The 17,830-nt window shown below is 41.2% G+C and overlaps 1 protein-coding gene across 4 annotated transcripts in view; it reads right to left on the minus strand.

The window, feature by feature from the left end:
- JMJD1C (jumonji domain containing 1C) overlaps positions 1–17,830 on the minus strand; it is a 306,723-nt gene that overhangs the window by 54,895 nt on the left and 233,998 nt on the right. For all 4 annotated transcript variants that reach the window (XM_073353432.1, XM_073353433.1, XM_073353434.1 and 1 more), the window contains exons 5-10: positions 11,992–12,116; positions 10,820–10,963; positions 10,506–10,698; positions 8,736–10,417; positions 3,478–3,650; positions 834–3,046 (exon numbers count right to left, since the gene is read on the minus strand). In XM_073353432.1, coding sequence (XP_073209533.1) covers positions 834–3,046; positions 3,478–3,650; positions 8,736–10,417; positions 10,506–10,698; positions 10,820–10,963; positions 11,992–12,116 — 4,530 coding nt within the window. The remainder of the gene's footprint in view (positions 1–833; positions 3,047–3,477; positions 3,651–8,735; positions 10,418–10,505; positions 10,699–10,819; positions 10,964–11,991; positions 12,117–17,830) is intronic.

The following is a 17,830-nucleotide window of genomic DNA, read 5'->3' on the forward strand; positions in this document are numbered from 1 at the left end:
TTCTTAAATAAGAAATTAGACATTCATAAGCAATAAGATACATTTTATTTCAAACTTTATTTAAATAAGGTCTTTTCTGCTTCTAGACGAGTTTCTATTTCCTGCAAAGTTTAGTCGCAATCCAGTATCTCTGACAATACCACACCATCCGAGTCAAATTCCAAGTTTATTCTTCATTCCCTTAGATAGAAAGGGTGGTACTGCAGTAGAGGCAGTATGCTCAGCACCTGAGGAGGCAGACTAGAAGGGGCTCTCTCACACTTCTCTCTAAAGTACCTTTTTCTTTTTTTTTTACCCCAAATGTAAAGCCACATCAACAGAATGCCCTGAAGAAACTGCCCTTAGTCTTCTTGTCAGAGGAAGAAATAAGGTATGGCAATAAAAATGACCCCTCAAATGGAAGCCCACTACCCCAAAAATACAGATGTTCACATTGTCTTGGGCTGAAGTTTTTATTCATTTTTTAAAATTGGTATGACTGACCCAAGTGTGACTGCAAACATACTGGTGTTGACACTTTATGACAGAGCATGTGTACATCAGTTTGTTTACTTTAAATTGAGAGGCTTATGTACATTTTCAAACCAAGAAATAGTTTGTGCTAATACATATATACACATAATAAAAGATGAATTTCTCAAATTAAAACATTACAGATGGGGTCGGAATTGGTGAATCTGCATGCCTACCAACCTCTGACACTGCCCCTTTAAGCTCTATTCTCATTCAGGTACTATCATATCACAAACCCTCCATTTATTAATAGTATTGTAATTCACAAATGTCCATCTATTTTCTTATCTTTTCTAATTCAGATCAACTGATATACTTACTGCTGTTACTGCTGCTCTGTAACTTCAACTTGCTTCTTTCTTTGGCACTCCTGCTAAGAACACCATTGGGTTTTACTTCTTCCTCTGTATCACCCTTTTTCTTTTGCAAATCATTTTGTTTCTTTTTGTAAGTTGGCTTAGGCTGCCGTTTAGTCCTTTGCTCTGACTTGCTCTCACTTTCATCAGAGTCTCCACATTCAGAGCCAGATTCGTAAGTCCTTTTTGCTTTTCTTCTTGTGTGTTTATCTTCTTTCACAAATTTATCTGCTAGGATTGTACTATCTATGTTATTTTGTAAATCACTAGATGTAGAAGCTATTAAATTGACAGTACATGGTTTAATAATTTCTGATACATAATTCCCTGAATTCTCTTTTTTATTAGTGTTTTTATCTTCTTCTGAATGTCTAGTAAGCCAAGCCTTTTTCAGTTTTGTGTGGTAGTTCAGCTGACTTGTCTGGGAAGCCTGCCCATTGCCTACACAGTTGGCTTTGTTTATTGTATTGCAGACGATAGCACTGTCTAGGGAAATGGAGGCTGGAAATGTCTGATTTTTCACAGTATTGGACTCAATCTCACTGGCATTACTACTTTTAAATTGAGCTGCAGCCAATGCTGCCTTGTGCTTTTTCAAATGGATAAAATCAGTTGGGCCAGAAAATCCAGAGTTGGGCTGAATGGCACTTCCTGTCTTGCCACTGGCTGGTGTAATTGGAGCTGTGGTACTGACCTTGCTTTCTTGTGTCTGTGCCACTACCTGACTTACTGTTCTAGAGGAGGTACATTCCAGTGGTGTGCAGGCCAAAACTTTGTTTGATAAAGAATAAGTCACTTCTGAACTACCCCAGCTTGAAACACCGGTAGTTGTGGCTGCAGATGTGGTTACATCTGTTTTGGTACTGCATACTATAGTTGTGGTAGGTGTGACAGAACTGGGAATGCTGCCTTGTGAGACAGACGGAAAGTTCTTTTCATAATGTGTGTGTGTAGTCTCTGAGTTCATATTTGGCAGAATTATTCTTCCAGTGTCTCTGGCTTCCACAGGTTTTACGCATTCTGTTTGATTTGTCCCAGTTGAAGAAGATCTTTCATTAACTCGATCTTTGGGAGCTGACTGCATTCCTGGCATACTATCATATTTTGTACTAGAAGGTGGACGTACAATGACAGATGCTGTGGCAGATTGCGTTTTTCCACTGGTTCGCTCAACATGCCATTCAACTTTTTCGTTGTTCGGGGCATTATTAGATTTCCAAATATCTGATAAATTCTGGTCAGAAGTGCTTTTGTACATTGTTTGCGCTTCCTTAGGTTCAGGTACTAAAGTTGGTGGTTTTTGTAATTCTTGGATTTTGCCACCAGCATTAACTGGCTGCACAGGTGTTAGGGTTGGAGGTGAAAGACTGCTATAGCTGCTTTCCTTTCTCTCCAGGTTTTGATGAACTGGAGGGTGAAACACTGGTGCTCTGTGTAAGGCAGGCATGCTTCGGAGAGTATTTGAAGATGAAACTGACAACTGAGTAGGGCTTCTGCAGTCACTTCTAAAAGAATTTACAGAGTGAGATGTCACTTGATGGGAAAGCTGCTCTGTTATCTTGCTTACCGAACCTTCACCCTCTGGTTGATGCTTAATCAAAGGTGGAGGTTTTGAAAGAGATGAAATAAAAGAAGTGAGAGACTGGGGATTAGCTGCTGTTGAAAGACAACTATTCTGTTTATCGACATACAAACTTGAAACTTCCTTAGATGGGTAGGATCTTGGTGGTTCGTTCACTACACTGTTTGACAAGGTGGTGAAATAGTTACTTTGTGGCAAACTCTGTGGTGCTGAATGCTTGATTTTATAAAGTTCTGACACAGAACGCTCTGGTTCTTTGTCATGTTTCACTGCATAGCTTTTGGGGCTAGAAGACGATAATGGCGTTACTCTAGAATAATTCTCTCTCTCACCCTCAAGAGCCTTGATTTTAGCTGTAAAAGGAGCAACTTCAATACTCTCTTGAAGTATCCGTCTATGTTCTTCTTTATATTTGCTTAGTCGCTCTCCAGTCTCTTGAGGTGGCTTCTGCAATTGACTCAACATTGGGTCCACAAAATGTCTGTGCAAATGACTCTCTTTTGCAGTCTGTGTTCTGCTATGTTCCAGATCAGTCTTTACAGGTGCAGTTGTAACAGAACGTAAAGGTTCAATAAATGCTTTCCTCTCCAATTCTCTGTATGAAAGAAGTTAAAACAGATAAAATTTTGTTACAAACGTACTACAATACGGTAACAGAATTTAAGGGACCCATCCTTCAACTCTCACAAAATTATCTATTAACACAAAATAAAGCTGATGAATTTCTTTATTCTAGGTAAAATTTTCAAAAGCTTCTATGTGCCTTAGGAACTTAAGTTCCATTGAAAGTCAATGTGCCTCAGTTCGAAAATAGGATTTAGGCACCTAAACCACTTCAGCTCTTTTGAAAATGTTACTTACTATTTGAAAGCATATTTTGTCACACTTTTACATATGCCAGGCCATACATTTTTACTAGTGAACTGAAATGAAGGTAAATGAAAACAAGCTACTGAACTTGACAGTCTCATACTGTAAACATTAGCTTATACATCAGTTTAATGATTTAGACAATGGTGAACTTACTCTTTGTGATGATCTACTATATTTTTGGACAATGGTGGACTAGAATGTGTTGTCAATTTGAGTGGCCGATGCGGATCTGCACTGGATGGTCTTACAGGAATGTGACTCAGTAACCCAAGACTGTCAGCTGAGGTCACAGGGGTGGGTTGGTGTAACCAAGGGCTGGGAGTATTCTGTTAACAGCAACAAAATCAGACTTCAAAGTTATCACAGGAATCGAAGCACAGCATCATCATCATACCTTTTCTTAAAAACTTACCAACGAACAGAGAGTAAGTTATATACTTTACCACTACAAATCAGATACTTTTTTCCCCCCAAGTTTTTGAGGCATATTTGGATAGAGTAGGGATATCTGAGTATGCCACTGACTTGATTTATAGCGTATAAAAATGTTTACATTTTCCACATGTATTCTGAGATAGGTTTGATTCTCAAATACCGAGCTTGATCATTTTACAATTTCAACTCCGGGCCTCTCTTTAAACAACTTCCTTAAAACTAACAAACCACTGACAGTTTAATAAGTGTAAGTTCAATTATTAGTTAACTTGTTGAATGATCAGTGTTCAAATATTTTCTTTGAAAATAAGGTTTAATATTTCTTGGGACTATCTTTCAAGTGTAAATATAAAACAAAAGAATAAGCCTTCCCTTTTCTTACCATTTTTCTCCATGCTACAAATGATTAACTATCGATAAGCCTAGGCAACCTGTTATATTTAGCCAAATTGTTTTACACAACTCAATCACACAATTAGTACAGTACTATTAAAACTACAAACTATGTTAAGGAAATCTTAAGGTTGTGTAGCTAAGTATTCAAAAGTTAGGAAATACAAAATTTAAGTGTGAATATACAATTTTAACTCTACCTCCTTGCTTGAATGCATTATGATAATCTTTATTTGAAAACTAGTGTAGGCTGTTTTAAATGAAGTTGATAACTTATGTAAAATTAATGATGACTTGTTACCTTGGAGACAGAAGTGTCTATGATAGAAACATTTTTATACTGAAATATAGCATAAGATGTCGTAATTAATAATTGTATCATAATGCACACAAGGGAGTAGATTTGCATGTGAAACCCTTAATTCTCACTTCCTGACTTCTGAGCACTTCACGATGAAACCCAAAAGGTTGCTTTAACATAGTAATGTTTCTGAGGAAATCAAAAAAGGTTGCTGGGGCCTAAGGTCCCTGTAAGCTGAGCAGTTGTGCAGCAGCCTATTTAGCGCCACACAGACGCTCAGGGAACCTGCCTGGGGAGCTGACCTGGCCAGGGGGAGGGGCACCACTCCCCCAGCTCCAACCAAGCCTGGCCCCCAACCTGCTGTGACCAGGGGAGGGGCGACCCAACCGCGGCCCGCACTTTTCGCGGCCAGGGCATCCCTCCTCCCAGCCCCAACTCTGCTGCGGCCGGGGCACCCAAATCTGCCACAGCGCACCACCCCCGGCCCCAACTCTGCCACAACCAGGACACCTGAACCTGCCGCAGAGTCCCTCCTGCAGCCCCAATTCTGCCACAGCCCGGACCTACTGCGGCCAGGGCACCCCTCCCCCAGCCCGAACCTGCTATGACACCCCTCCCCGGCTCGGACCTGCCAGGGCCAGGCCATCTATCTTGTGGCCCCAGCCCTGGAGCTGCCGCGTCGGGGAGAGCCACCTCTCCCTTCCCCCCTCAAGCCCAGGTGCTGCTGTGGGGAGAGAAAGCTGGGGGGTCCTCTCTCTCCAGCAGAGCTGCAGAGCACCCTCCTGCACCCCAAACCCCTCATCCCCAGCCCCACCCCAGAGCCTGCACTCCCAGCCAGAGCCCTCACACTCCTGCCCCACAACCCTTTGCCCCAACCCTGAGCCCCTCATCCCTGGCCCCACCCCATCACATCACCTCCATATTGGTGCACATAACAAAATTCATTCCGCACATGGGTGGGGAAAATTAGAGGGAACTCTGGCTGGGGCTGTAACTAGAAGACAACAGTCAGCACAAAACAATTGCTGTTATCAATATAATTAAGAAACTGAATACCTGCAGACCAATAGACTTCAGAGTCCTAAGTGAAATTAGTTTATTTTTCTATACCTTCATTACAGGTGAAGCTGACAGAGACACCTACAGTTCAGATTGCCTTCCTCTTTCCCTCATGAGGCCTTTTTTTTAACTGCTTATGACTTGGCCAAACTTTAATCACTTGATATTTTCCAGCCAGGTGTCTGCCTTAGACTGAACTATTTGGAAAAAGGCTCAGCTACAATAGTTCAGCCATTTCTAAGAATGAGTATCAGAAAAAGGAAGATGTTTTGCCCATGTTAAAATATTCTTACACAAACACTGGGAAGCTCAAGCACCTACATGTTGTGAGGCAGGAACTTAAAATTCGGTAGGGAGGTTGCCCTAGTGTTAGGGACTTGCCTTTTGCTACCCCTGTGAAAAGCAAAATTAGACTGTAATATAAGCCTCTGAAAATCAGATTGTTCAACAGAAGTTTGATAAAGACTGGAAGCATTGCTCTCCAAAGGTTTCAACTGAACTGAGCACATTCCTACATCCGAACTGAACTGAGCATGCTGCATCCCAGGTGGCAGAGGCTGAGCAAGCCTTTTTACGCAATTGCTACACCTGGTTGCCAGGGGACACTGTAGCATCAGTCACTGAACTAAATAGTGATGCTGTTGAAACCATCTCAATCCTTCCTCTGCTAACACTCAGGAAGCATGAAGGAGAAGAAATAATCAGTCTGACTCACATGCCAAGGGGTGAGGAGCAGAGGAGGCGGCAGGGAGAGGTGCCAGGGTTGTGTCTCAATAGGAGCAGGGGGTGAGGGACAGAAGCCAGGAGTGTACATGGACAGGAAAAGAGGGGGACAGTGAGGAACACAGGTGGACAAAGGCCAAAGAGTTTATAACCACTGGAGCACACTTCCCTACAGAACCTAGAACTGAACCAGAGTTTCTTGAGTCTCAACATTCCTCTACTATCTACCAAACAGCTGTGAAATCCACTGGCAAAATGAGTGACTTATCCCCTTAACAACATAAGGACATAAGAATGGACATACTGGGTCAGACTAATGGTCCATCTAGCCTAGTATCCTGTCTTCCAACAGCGGCCAGTGCCAGGTGCTTCAGAAGCAATGAACAGAACAGGACAATTATCGAGTGATTCATCTAGTCCCAGCTTCTGGCAATGAGAGGTTTAGGGACACCAAGAGCATGGGGCTGCATCCCTGACCACCTTGGCTAATAGCCATTGATGAACCTATCCTCCATGAACTTATCTAATTCTTTTTCGAACCCAGTTTTATTTGGGCCTTCACAACATCCCCTGGCAGTGAGTTCCACAGGCCGACTGTGCGTTGTGTGAAGAAGCGTTTCGTTTTGTTTGTTTTAAACCTGCTGCTTATTAATTTCATTGGGTGACCTCTTGTTCTTGTGTTATGTGAAGAGGTAAATAAAACTTCCTTATTCTCTTTCTCCACACCAATCATGATTTTATAGACCACTAGCAAAATCATCGCTGTTCTAAGAGGAACGATCCCAGTCTTTTTACCTTTTCCTCAAATAGAGGCTATTTCATACCCCTAATCATTTTTGCTGCCCTTCTCTGTACTTTTTCCAACTCTAGAATATCTTTTTGGAGATGGAGCAACCAGAACTCATACAGTATTCAAAAGGGTAGGTTTATATAGCGGCATTATGATATTTTCTGTCTCACTAGCTATCCTTTTCCTAATGGTTTTGGACTACTGCTGCACATTGAGCAGATGTTTTCAGAGAACTATCCATGATGACTCCAAGATCTCATTCTTGAGTGGTAACAACTAATTTAGACCCCATCATTTTAATGTATAGTTGGAATTATGGTTTCCAATATGCATTACTTTGCACCAATCAATATTGAATTTAATCTGCTATTTTGTTGCCCATTCACCCAGTTTTGTGAGACACCTTTGTAACTCTTTTCAGTGAATTTTGGCCTTAACTCTCTTGAGCAATTTTCTATAGTCTGCAAACTTTGCCATCTCACTGTTTACCTCCTTTTCCAGATCATTTATGAGTACATTGAATGGCACTGGTCCCAGTACATACCCTTGAGGGATTCAGCTATTTACCTCTCTCCACTGTGAAAACTGACCATTTATCCCTTCCCTCTTATCCCATAACTGCTTATTTTGCCTAGGAGCCTTTGGTGTGGGACCTTGTCAAAGGCCTTCTGAAAGTTCAAGTACACTATATCCTGGGCACACTATCCCTGGGAGAGGGGAAGCCAAGGGCACACTCAGAGTCTGCTCTGCAACCAATAGGGAATGAGATGCCATTCCCTGGGAGCTCAGGAGAGGTGAGAAGCCATTTTGGAACAGTCTGCAGTGAGCCAGGGAAAGCAACACTGGCTGTGTGGGGGGCTGGTGACTCCCAGGTCTGCATGCAGGGTTCCTTTTGAGAACTGGCCTTTGGAGACCTGAAAGCAAGATCCCTCAAGTTTGACCCTTTCCCTCTCCAGGGTGACTCCCAGTTTATAGCGTTTTGGTGGGAAAACTTTCCTCAGCCAGTCTGAGGAACCAAATGAATAGGGGGCACTACATTTTTGTAGCCTCTCTAATCTCCCTGAGCATTTCACCATCACCATCCTGGTCAGGTGGTCAGTACTAGATTCCTCCTGCCTCTCATTATTCAAGCATGGAATTTCTATTCATAGAGATTCTATGGTACAGATTAATTTAAGATTTTTTTAAAGTCCTTGTAGTATCTGGTCCCTGTAGTGAATTGCTACCAGTTACACCATTAATTCAAGTGGTAAAGTTTTGTGCTGTGGATCTATAGGTCCTAACCTTACTGATGACCCAATATAGTTTCACATGATGAAATGTTTATATCTTCAATCTGTATTTTAAAAACCGTAGGAAGTTATGTACAACCACTGCGCCCTCCCCACCCCCAAAACAGCTATGTTAAAAGTCAGTTAAAATTAAAAAAAGTCAAGCATGCAAAAGCTAGAAAAGGCCAGAATGAAGGTTGCCAATGCCCTCTTAGTTTGGTCCCCCTATTCATGTGCATTATGAAACAGTCATCTTACTGGAACACTCATACTTCTATGCAGTTTTGCCAAGAGCATATAAGGGAAAAAAAAACATTTTCATGGACAACTATTGGGAAATGGGCTAACAATTATTTTTGTAACCACTGTACTTGCGCATACAAGCCAGTGACCTTAAAGTACTATTAAAAGTAATAATTAAGAAAGCAGAATCACTTACCCTTCTTAAAGAAGCCTCAGCATTAACAGGAGTTTCTGGATGGACCCATTTAGAGGAGGGTAGACCAAGTCCTGAGTAAGCATGTGTTCCATTTGGATACTGCCAAATAATTGGATAAAGTCCTATCTGATTATATGAAGCAGAAGGATGAGCTTGTCCAAGAAGATGTGGAGACTGGTGCTGTAACATCTGCTGCTGGTGTGCTAATGCCAAATGGCTTAAGCTGCTGGCATGAGCAGTCTCCAGTCGTGGATGGCCACCTAATAAGGAAGCTGTAGGCACTCCAGGTAACACTGCAGGAAGTAGATGAGGGTGATGAACAGAATGGTGAGATGCAGTACTAAGAGAATGAGTGTTAATAGCAGATAATGGAGTCTGATTTGAAGACCCAGTTAACAGATGGGGTGCACCACTTAATGCAGGATGATGCGTGTTCGGATTTAAACAGGTTCTGTGGGATGAGGAATGAAGAGGATAATTATGCTGATGTAAGTAAGGTGAAATGTGATTAGTTCCTGTTTCTTGACCAATAAGAGTGGGATCCCTGTATACTGTGAAATGTTCATTCTTGTCAATAATAAGAGGACTTTTAGTAGCTTCTAACGCACTAACTCGAGTTGGAACCGGATGAAAACTAGACCTAGGCACATCATGCTCAGTTTTATTTGCTGACCTTGATACTCCAGTAACATGGCTGTTCTGATAACTAACCTTTGACTTCACAGTATCAGGAGATTGGGTGAGTTTAGGCTTAACATCAGGTGAAGAATATGACTTTGTTTTAGGATGATCAACTGAAGTACTAGATTTTGACTTCATAGCATCAGAGGCTGGACTTTGTTTAGGTAGTTTACCCTCTTCAGCTAATGAAACTACATTTAATGAAGACACAAATGAGCCATGTTGAACTTTTTCTTTTTCAGGATTTAAATGTTCATTTACTGTCGTTTTCATAATCCCAGACTGTATCAAATCCATTTTACTGACAACATCGCTAACCCAACTTTGATCAGTTTCTCGTTTTCTTACTTCTAGAAAATTTACATTTGTAAATTGATGTTTTAAATTGCTGCCACAGGACACTATTTTCTGAAGTTTCTGCAACCCAAAGGTACTTGCAGCATTTTCCTGGCTCTCCTTATCAGAATTGGTTTCAGTAGTTGCATCACCACCACATTTTGGTGTAGGCGGCCTGGGTACAAACTGCTCATTTGTTAACAATTCCATAGTATTCCGATTTTCTACACTGCACTCTTGAACACGTGCATCACTGGCACTCTGACTATGAAATTTCAGCTGCTCTGCTGGACGGAGTGATTTTTTTTCTTGTAGGTCTAATTCAGCTGACTTTGGTCTTTCTGCATCTTGATGATTTTTATCTGCTTGTATTTCATCCCATGGAGACTGCCTATCTATTAGTGTCTGTTCCTCTACCCCCTCACTACTCTGGGATTTTCCTTCTTCTCCATTTATGTTTGAAGTGTTCTTGCTTTTCAACTCATTCTCTGAATTTTGCTCTGATGAAGAATCTGTTAATCTTTTATTTGAATTTTCTGAGTCACTGCTCTCAGAGTAGTCAGAGATATTGTCTGTCCGCACTCTTTTCATACTTAGTTTCTTTTCATCCTCTTCAGGTTTTCTTCTTTTACTAATAAAGTGTTTATGTTTACTTTTGGGATTTTCTGTAGAGGAGAAAGAAATTATTATTACATTTTTAGTCAGGGACAGTTTTAAGAATTTCTCCCCCTCCCCTTTCAAAAATGCTCCTACCTCCTCGACATATATAATCATATTTTTCTTCCTTCATCTTCTCCTCATCAGGCATGCTGCTATCTGAGCCTTTCCTTTTATTTGGACGAGCATTCCGTTGTTGATGGTGCTGGTGAGAGTTCTGTTTTGGTGTTGCAGTTTGGGAATTCATGGCTGGTCTGGGACTATTTGCTTGAGCACGTGTATAATGCCCCTAAATATAATCAAATAATTAATTCACCCAACATGATCCTAATTAATCTGTTTAAATACAGATATTCAACATTTACAATAAACCAAAACATCACTTAAGTAGAAAAAGAAAATATATCTACGTGGGCTGTGTTGCTGTTCTGGTTGGAACGAGACCTGCGACGTGATGTGATGCCAATATTTTCACCTTTCAACAAAGAGTGAACAACATCATCTAGAAAGGTCATCTGAACCATAGAAGGATCAACATTCTGTGGTTCTAACACCTGGTTTATTAAAAGAAGAAGAAATCCATAATTAACAGGTTTTTAAACATAGTCTACCCTATATTTCCTACATCAATGTTTGTGCCAAATACATAGTTCATATGGTACACTGAAAAAGTATCCAAAGGAAAGCCCTAGTTCATCTTGACAAGCTAGCCTGTTGTAAGACTTCTCAGTGGAATGGGGAAGCAGCAAAACCCAAGCATTACCATTTTGTGTTCAAGTTAACAGTTTTATTAGACCACTATTACATTGGCTCCTTTTTCCCCCAAGCTGACAATGATAAACTGAAAAGCGATCAAACTCTTGTTAGAGGATGACCATTAAGCAAGTTTTTAAAAACTGAATACAATCTGGCTATAAAAAGAAGAGGAAAGTAACTGGTGAAAGAGAATGGCAAAATGCAGAGCAAGACGACAGATTCATATAAAGAAATTTGCAAGTTAATTACAAAGAATTTGAACATTAAGTTAGACAAACTTGCATTCTGCCATTTGATTCTGTTGGTCACTTCAAGGAAGACAAGTCATTTACTATATTAACACTAATTCAATACTCCCAGGTTTCTCTTGGAATATAATTCTCCATTTTGCCATGAAAATTCTTGTTTTAAACTTTTAGGAATAGTACCAACTGCAACTGAAAGCTACTAAAATAAATGCTTAATATCACATGACTCAAAGAGATTTTAACTGCTTCTGAAAAAGTTATCATTGGAATGATGGGAAACAAATTCGAAGCAGAGTTGATATTAGAGACCGTTTCTTGGTTCTAGATATTAGAGACTGATTCATTTTAAGCATTTCAATAATCAGGTAATGATTATATAAGAGAACCTAAAATCTTAGACGTTGACTTATTGCTTAAATGCATATTGTTTAAACATAACTTTCAGACTAATAAGGGATATACTTGTATCCATTTGAAGAGAACAGCATAATAAATCTACCACCACCACAACACTTTAAAAAATATCAAACATTTACATTGGGCATAAAACTTTTCTGAATAAGGGTCATAATATTTACCTGGTCATTCATAACAATCATAGTGCGGGTAAAAAGATCATGATGAGTAATTATACCAGTGAACCACTGGGTGGCAGAATCCTGTCTGTATACTCTCACTCTATAGCCGTTTAAGGAATATGGACCTTTAAAAGGAAAATGTTACAGAAAAACATTGAGAAATTCAGCCAAAAAAATTTTTTTTTGATCATGTAGCATTTATAAATGCGCAGGGAATGATTAACAAACCAGATGTGTATCTAGCACACTGGCCAGCCAGTGCATTTTACTTCTGATTCAAAAAGACATTTTGGAATACATGGGAATGTTTAACATGATTTGGTGATTCTAAGGTCAATTATGCGAATGTTTTCAAATAACGGTTTTCTTATCTTACTAACACTTGCTGCATCTGTAAAGACAAATCATGAAAAAAACCAAATCACGAAAGGTAACCATAGAAGAGTAAGCTGAAAGGCAAGAGTGTCACAGCAGATTATATGGACACTGTTGAACAAGCTGATCACATGCTCAGATGCCTTTTCAGGAGAAACAATTTAGATCTCTGTGTTTGGGTTCTGCAGCTGCCAAGTTTGTCCATCACTGACCACAAAGTTTATTTCCACTGAGGTAGTTCAGAAAAGCAAAGTCTCTTCTAGTGGCCCCATAACAAGCTGCAAAAAGATGGAAAGAATTGTGTTCTATTTTAAATGAATGATTTAACGGTATATTGCAGGGAGACAAGATTCCAGATTCATAGATGGAGGCAGAAATTGTACTCATTCCTAGAGAAGGAAAAGATCATTCCAGTTGTGTATCATACAGACCTATTTCTTAATTAACATGGACGCTAAAACTTATGCTAAGCTTCTAGCAAAAAGACTGAGTGTCATTTTGCACAAATAGTTTCACCCAGACCAGTCTCAGTTCATTGCTGGCAGGCATCTATCTGATAATCTCAGAAGAACTCTGAATTTGATCTACAGTGTTAATTCTTGAAATTCTTCCTGTGTGCTTCTTTCTATGGGTGCTGAGAAAGCCTGTGACCGGCTGGAGTGGGAGTACTTCAGACAGATTTTAGTAAAGTTTGGTTTTTTAAATCAGTTTTGTAGAGGCATACTGGTCCTGTATACTGATCCTTAAGCATCTGCTTTGGTTAATGGCCATCAGTCATTGCCTTTTAATTTGTCTAGGGAATGACACAGGGTTGCCCTTATCCAACTTGTTGGTTGCTTTGGCAATAAAGCCATATGCAAATAAGTGTGAGAAAATCCACTTAGTAAAGGGCATCAAGACATCATCTGGATTAGAACAGAAAATAGATTGTATGCTGAGGATGTCTTGTTATATTTGGAAGGTATGTATCATTTTGATTTAAAAATATGTTGATAAGAAAACAGCCAGCAAACCATAACTTTTTGCCGGGTTCTTTGAATATTAATCTGACCCTGAAAAAGTAATGTACAATGTAGTATATTTTAACATTTTATTGTAACTTTAGCTTAATTAAAAAAAAAGAATTGTGCTCTAGTTTTAAAAAGTGTAAACTTGTTAAAGAAATCTTAAACCTGATCCTTTAAAAGTATATGCACAGTATCTGAACAAATTCAAGTCCAAAAGAAGGCTATGTACACAACATAGATAAGACTGCTCAGCATTGTCATCCTAAAGCATTAAAAATCATGCCTTCTGCTTTCTGAGACTATAGGGTTCATGTTTTCAAGCTTTTTCCCACAACCATGAGCATTAGAAATGTATTCCTCTCACTTTCATTATCTCTGGGCAGGTCTACACTTAAAATGCTGTTGTCGTGCAGCTGCGCTGCTGTTGCGCTTCAGTGAAGACACTACTAGGGTCAAGAGGAGAGCTTCTCCCATTGGCATATTTAATCCACCTCTGCGAGAGACAGTAGATATGTCAACAAGAAAAGCCCTCCTTTCGACACAGATTTGTCTACTCCGTCCGTTAGGTTGGTACAACTGCATCGTTCGGGGTGTGGATTTTTCACACACGAGTGACCTAGTTATACCACTGCAAGTTTATAGTGTATACTTGGCCTCTCTCTCATTACTACAGTATCTGAATGCATCACAAACATTAATTTACCTTCTACGACACCTCTGACAGAAGAAGGGGTGGTTTTAACCCTATTTTGCAGTTCGGGAGTTGAGGCACAAAGATAAGGATCAAATGTTTCCACAATTTTGGGAGCTCAATTTGAGACGTCTAGGACCTGATTTCTAAAATAACTTAGCATTATATTGCACTTGGTATGTTCAAAGCACAGCTCCTATTGACTTCAGTTGCAGCTGTGACTGCTCAGCACTTCTGCAAATCAGACCTCAGGGTCCCAATTTGGATACCCAGAAAATGAGAAACAGAGTTAGTGGGCACCTGTGAAAAAGTATGATTTAAGTGATTTGCTAAATATCACATGGTAACTTTGTGGCAGAAACAGGGATAGTACTTCCCCCAAGGCAGCTTTCAAGTACCTTAACCAGGAGATCATTCTTTCTCTTTCTGCAACCCACTGCCTCATTCACTACACACCTTCCAAATTCTGCAGCAAAAGCAACAGGGACCCTGCAGGCAATAGTGTCCCTCACTACTCAACCTTGATTCACCCCAAAGCAGTTCCACCCTGTGCTCTGAATGTAGAAGGGGTCCAATGGAAAAAATAGTATGTGATCATGTAATTAAAGACAGTAACATAATGCATATAACAAGGGGACTGAATTAAAGTTGCATGGACAAACTTAATCCTGGCATTTGCTAACTTTTGAGAGCTTGACATAGCAACCCAAATGTTTTTAACACAGGTTTTTGCCTGTAGTTTCCTCGGGTTTTAAAAGGGCAAACTGAAAAAACTAGAAAATTCATCATGCAGCATCATATTGACACCCATGATTCATCAGCAGGATTGGAATCTTAGATCCACGACACAGATGTTTGCCACTTGAACTAATGGAGCAACTGATAGCAATAGTAGGTTGTCATCCCATATGTGGACCAGCATTAGAGAGGGATGAGACACATACTTTGCCAATGGATTTCACTGATAATTGCTGACAGCAGAGGAACCATGAGACTCTGGAATCTTGGATTCCACTCCTGGGTCTGACAGGGAGTGTATCTCGTGGGCAAAGACTCCTCTTCTGCCCATTTTCCCCAAGTTTGACCCTTTTTCTTTCCTGTGCCTTCCAAGAGTTTTCTTGCTCAGCCAGACCTAGTCGCCCCCTGTCCATATACTAATTCCCTCCTCACTCCCAGACTGTTTGCCCAGCCAATGCCAGTGCTCCTCCTGTACCCTACCTACTTGTCAGGTCTGTCTCCTCTCCCTCCCTGTGTTCCTCCCCCACTGCTAGTTCACAGAATCAGTCTCATTGTCCAGCCAGTAACAATCTCCACTCCATCCCGCAAGTTCCTCAGAGTTCTTTCCCATAGCCAGTTCCTCCCCGCACCCTGTTTCTTTACTTGGCTCCTATTCTCCTTGCGTAATCAGTTCAAGTCTCACACTTGCAAGCTCCCAGCCCCAGTCTCCTATATTCCCTCTCTCAGACTCCCAGTTCCAGTTTCTTCTACCACTCAGCCCCTAGTCCTAGTGTCCTTGCCCAGCCAGTTCCAATTTCTCTCCCCTGCCTCCTTGTCTAATCTACTTCCTTTCCCTTTCCCCTACACCAGCTTTTGTGCCCTCTGCATTCACATCAGACAGTTTCCTTCTCCATGCTGCCTGGGTGCCCTCCATATTGGTGCACAAAGCATTCATTTGGTCGGGGTGGGGCCAAGAGGTTTGGAGTGTGGGAGGGGGCTCAGGGCTGGGGCAGAGGGTTGGGTTGCAGGGGTATGAGGGCTCTGGCTGAGGATGTGGGCTCCGGGGTGGGGCCAGGGATGAGGGACTCACAGTTGGGGCAGAGAGTTGGAGTATGAGGTCAAACTAGCCAGATAAATCTGCCCACTTCCTGTTTACAATGTCACCAGAAAGTAAGAATAAGTGTTCCCATAGGACTTTTGTAGCCAGCATTCCAAGGTATTCATGTGCCAGATGCGCTAAAGATTCATATGCCCCTTCATGCTTCAGCCACCACTCCAGAGGACATGCTTCCATGCTGATGACGCTCATTAAAAAAATGTGTTAATTAAATTTGTGACTGAACTCCTTATGGAAGAATTGTAGGTCTACTGCTCTAAGAATGGAGATTCCACCACCTCCCTACGTAACCCATTCCAGTGCTTCACCACCCTCATAGTGAAATAGTTTTTCCTAATATCCAACCTAGACCTCCCTCACTGCAACTTGAGACCATTGCTTAGAATCATAGAATCTCAGGGTTGGAAGGGACCCCTGAAGGTCATCTAGTCCAACCCCCTGCTCGAAGCAGGACCAATTCCCAGTTAAATCATCCCAGCCAGGGCTTTGTCAAGCCTGACCTTAAAAACCTCTAAGGAAGGAGATTCTACCACCTCCCTAGGTAACGCATTCCAGTGTTTCACCACCCTCTTAGTGAAAAAGATTTTCCTAATATCCAATCTAAACCTCCCCCACTGCAACTTGAGACCATTACTCCTCGTTCTGTCATCTGCTACCATTGAGAACAGTCTAGAGCCATCCTCTTTGGAACCCCCCCTTCATGTAGCTGAAGGCTGCTATCAAATCCCCCCTCACTCTTCTCTTCTGCAGACTAAATAATCCCAGTTCCCTCAGCCTCTCCTCGTAAGTCATGTGCCCCAGCCCCCTAATCATTTTCGTTGCCCTCCACTGGACTCTCCCCAATTTGTCCACATCCCTTCTGTAGTGGGGGGACTAACACTGGACACAATACTCCAGGTGTGGCCTCACCAGTGCTGAACAGAAGGGATTAATCACTTCCCTCGATCTGCTGGCAATGCTCCTACTAATACAACCCAATGTGCTGTTGGCCTTCTTGGCAACAAGGGCAAACTGCTGACTCATATCCAGCTTCTCATCCACTGTAACCCCTAGATCCTTTTCTGAAAAACTGCTGCTTAGCCATTCGGTCCCCAGCCTGTAGCGTTGCATGGGATTCTTCCTTCTTAAATGCAGAACTCTGCACTTGTCCTTGTTGAACCTCATCAGATTTCTTTTTGCCCAATCCTCCAATTTGTCTTGGTCACTCTGGACTCTATGCTTACCCTCCAGCGTATCTATCTCTCCCCCCATCTTAGTGTCATCTGCAAACTTGCTGAGGGTGCAATTCATCCCATCATCCAGATTATTAAAAAAGATGTTGAAAAAAAACAGCCCTAGGACCGGGACCCAGGTCCAGCCCCAGTACCGGGATGCTGGCTGTTTAAAACATACAAAACGTTGTGAACTGGATCTCTAAATTACAGGAGCAAAACTTTTTTTTGCAGAAAACAAGGGATTCTACTCGGAAGCTGAATCAAAGTACAACTGCAAAACTATCTAGTACGAATGCTCTCTACATATTTCTCCATCTCCAATTTCATCATCTATCACATTTTCATGTCAGTGCAAGATTGTTCCTTTAAAAATACTGGTGAGGGCTTTTCCCTGTCTTGTTTTAAATGTTCCAGGTAAGGGGCCTTCCACCACTTCCCCTGGAAAACTTACAACAGAATACATTTAGCTGTTTTAGAAGGTTTTTCCTGATACTTAATATAATGGCCAATGGTGTGTCTAATGTACCACTGCTTTCTGTTATACCTGTTTGTAGCATACCACCCTAAATAATACTCTCCCCCTCCTTGGTGTTTATACTCTTCAAATATTTATAAACTGTTATTACCACACCTCTTCCTAATTGTCATTCACACAAACTTAACAAATTTAGATCTCTGAATCTTCTATTTTAAATCAGCCCTTTTAGCCTCTTTTTGT

The sequence above is a fragment of the Lepidochelys kempii genome, chromosome 7 (assembly GCF_965140265.1).
Source record: "Lepidochelys kempii isolate rLepKem1 chromosome 7, rLepKem1.hap2, whole genome shotgun sequence".
Classification (NCBI taxonomy): Eukaryota; Metazoa; Chordata; order Testudines; family Cheloniidae; genus Lepidochelys; species Lepidochelys kempii.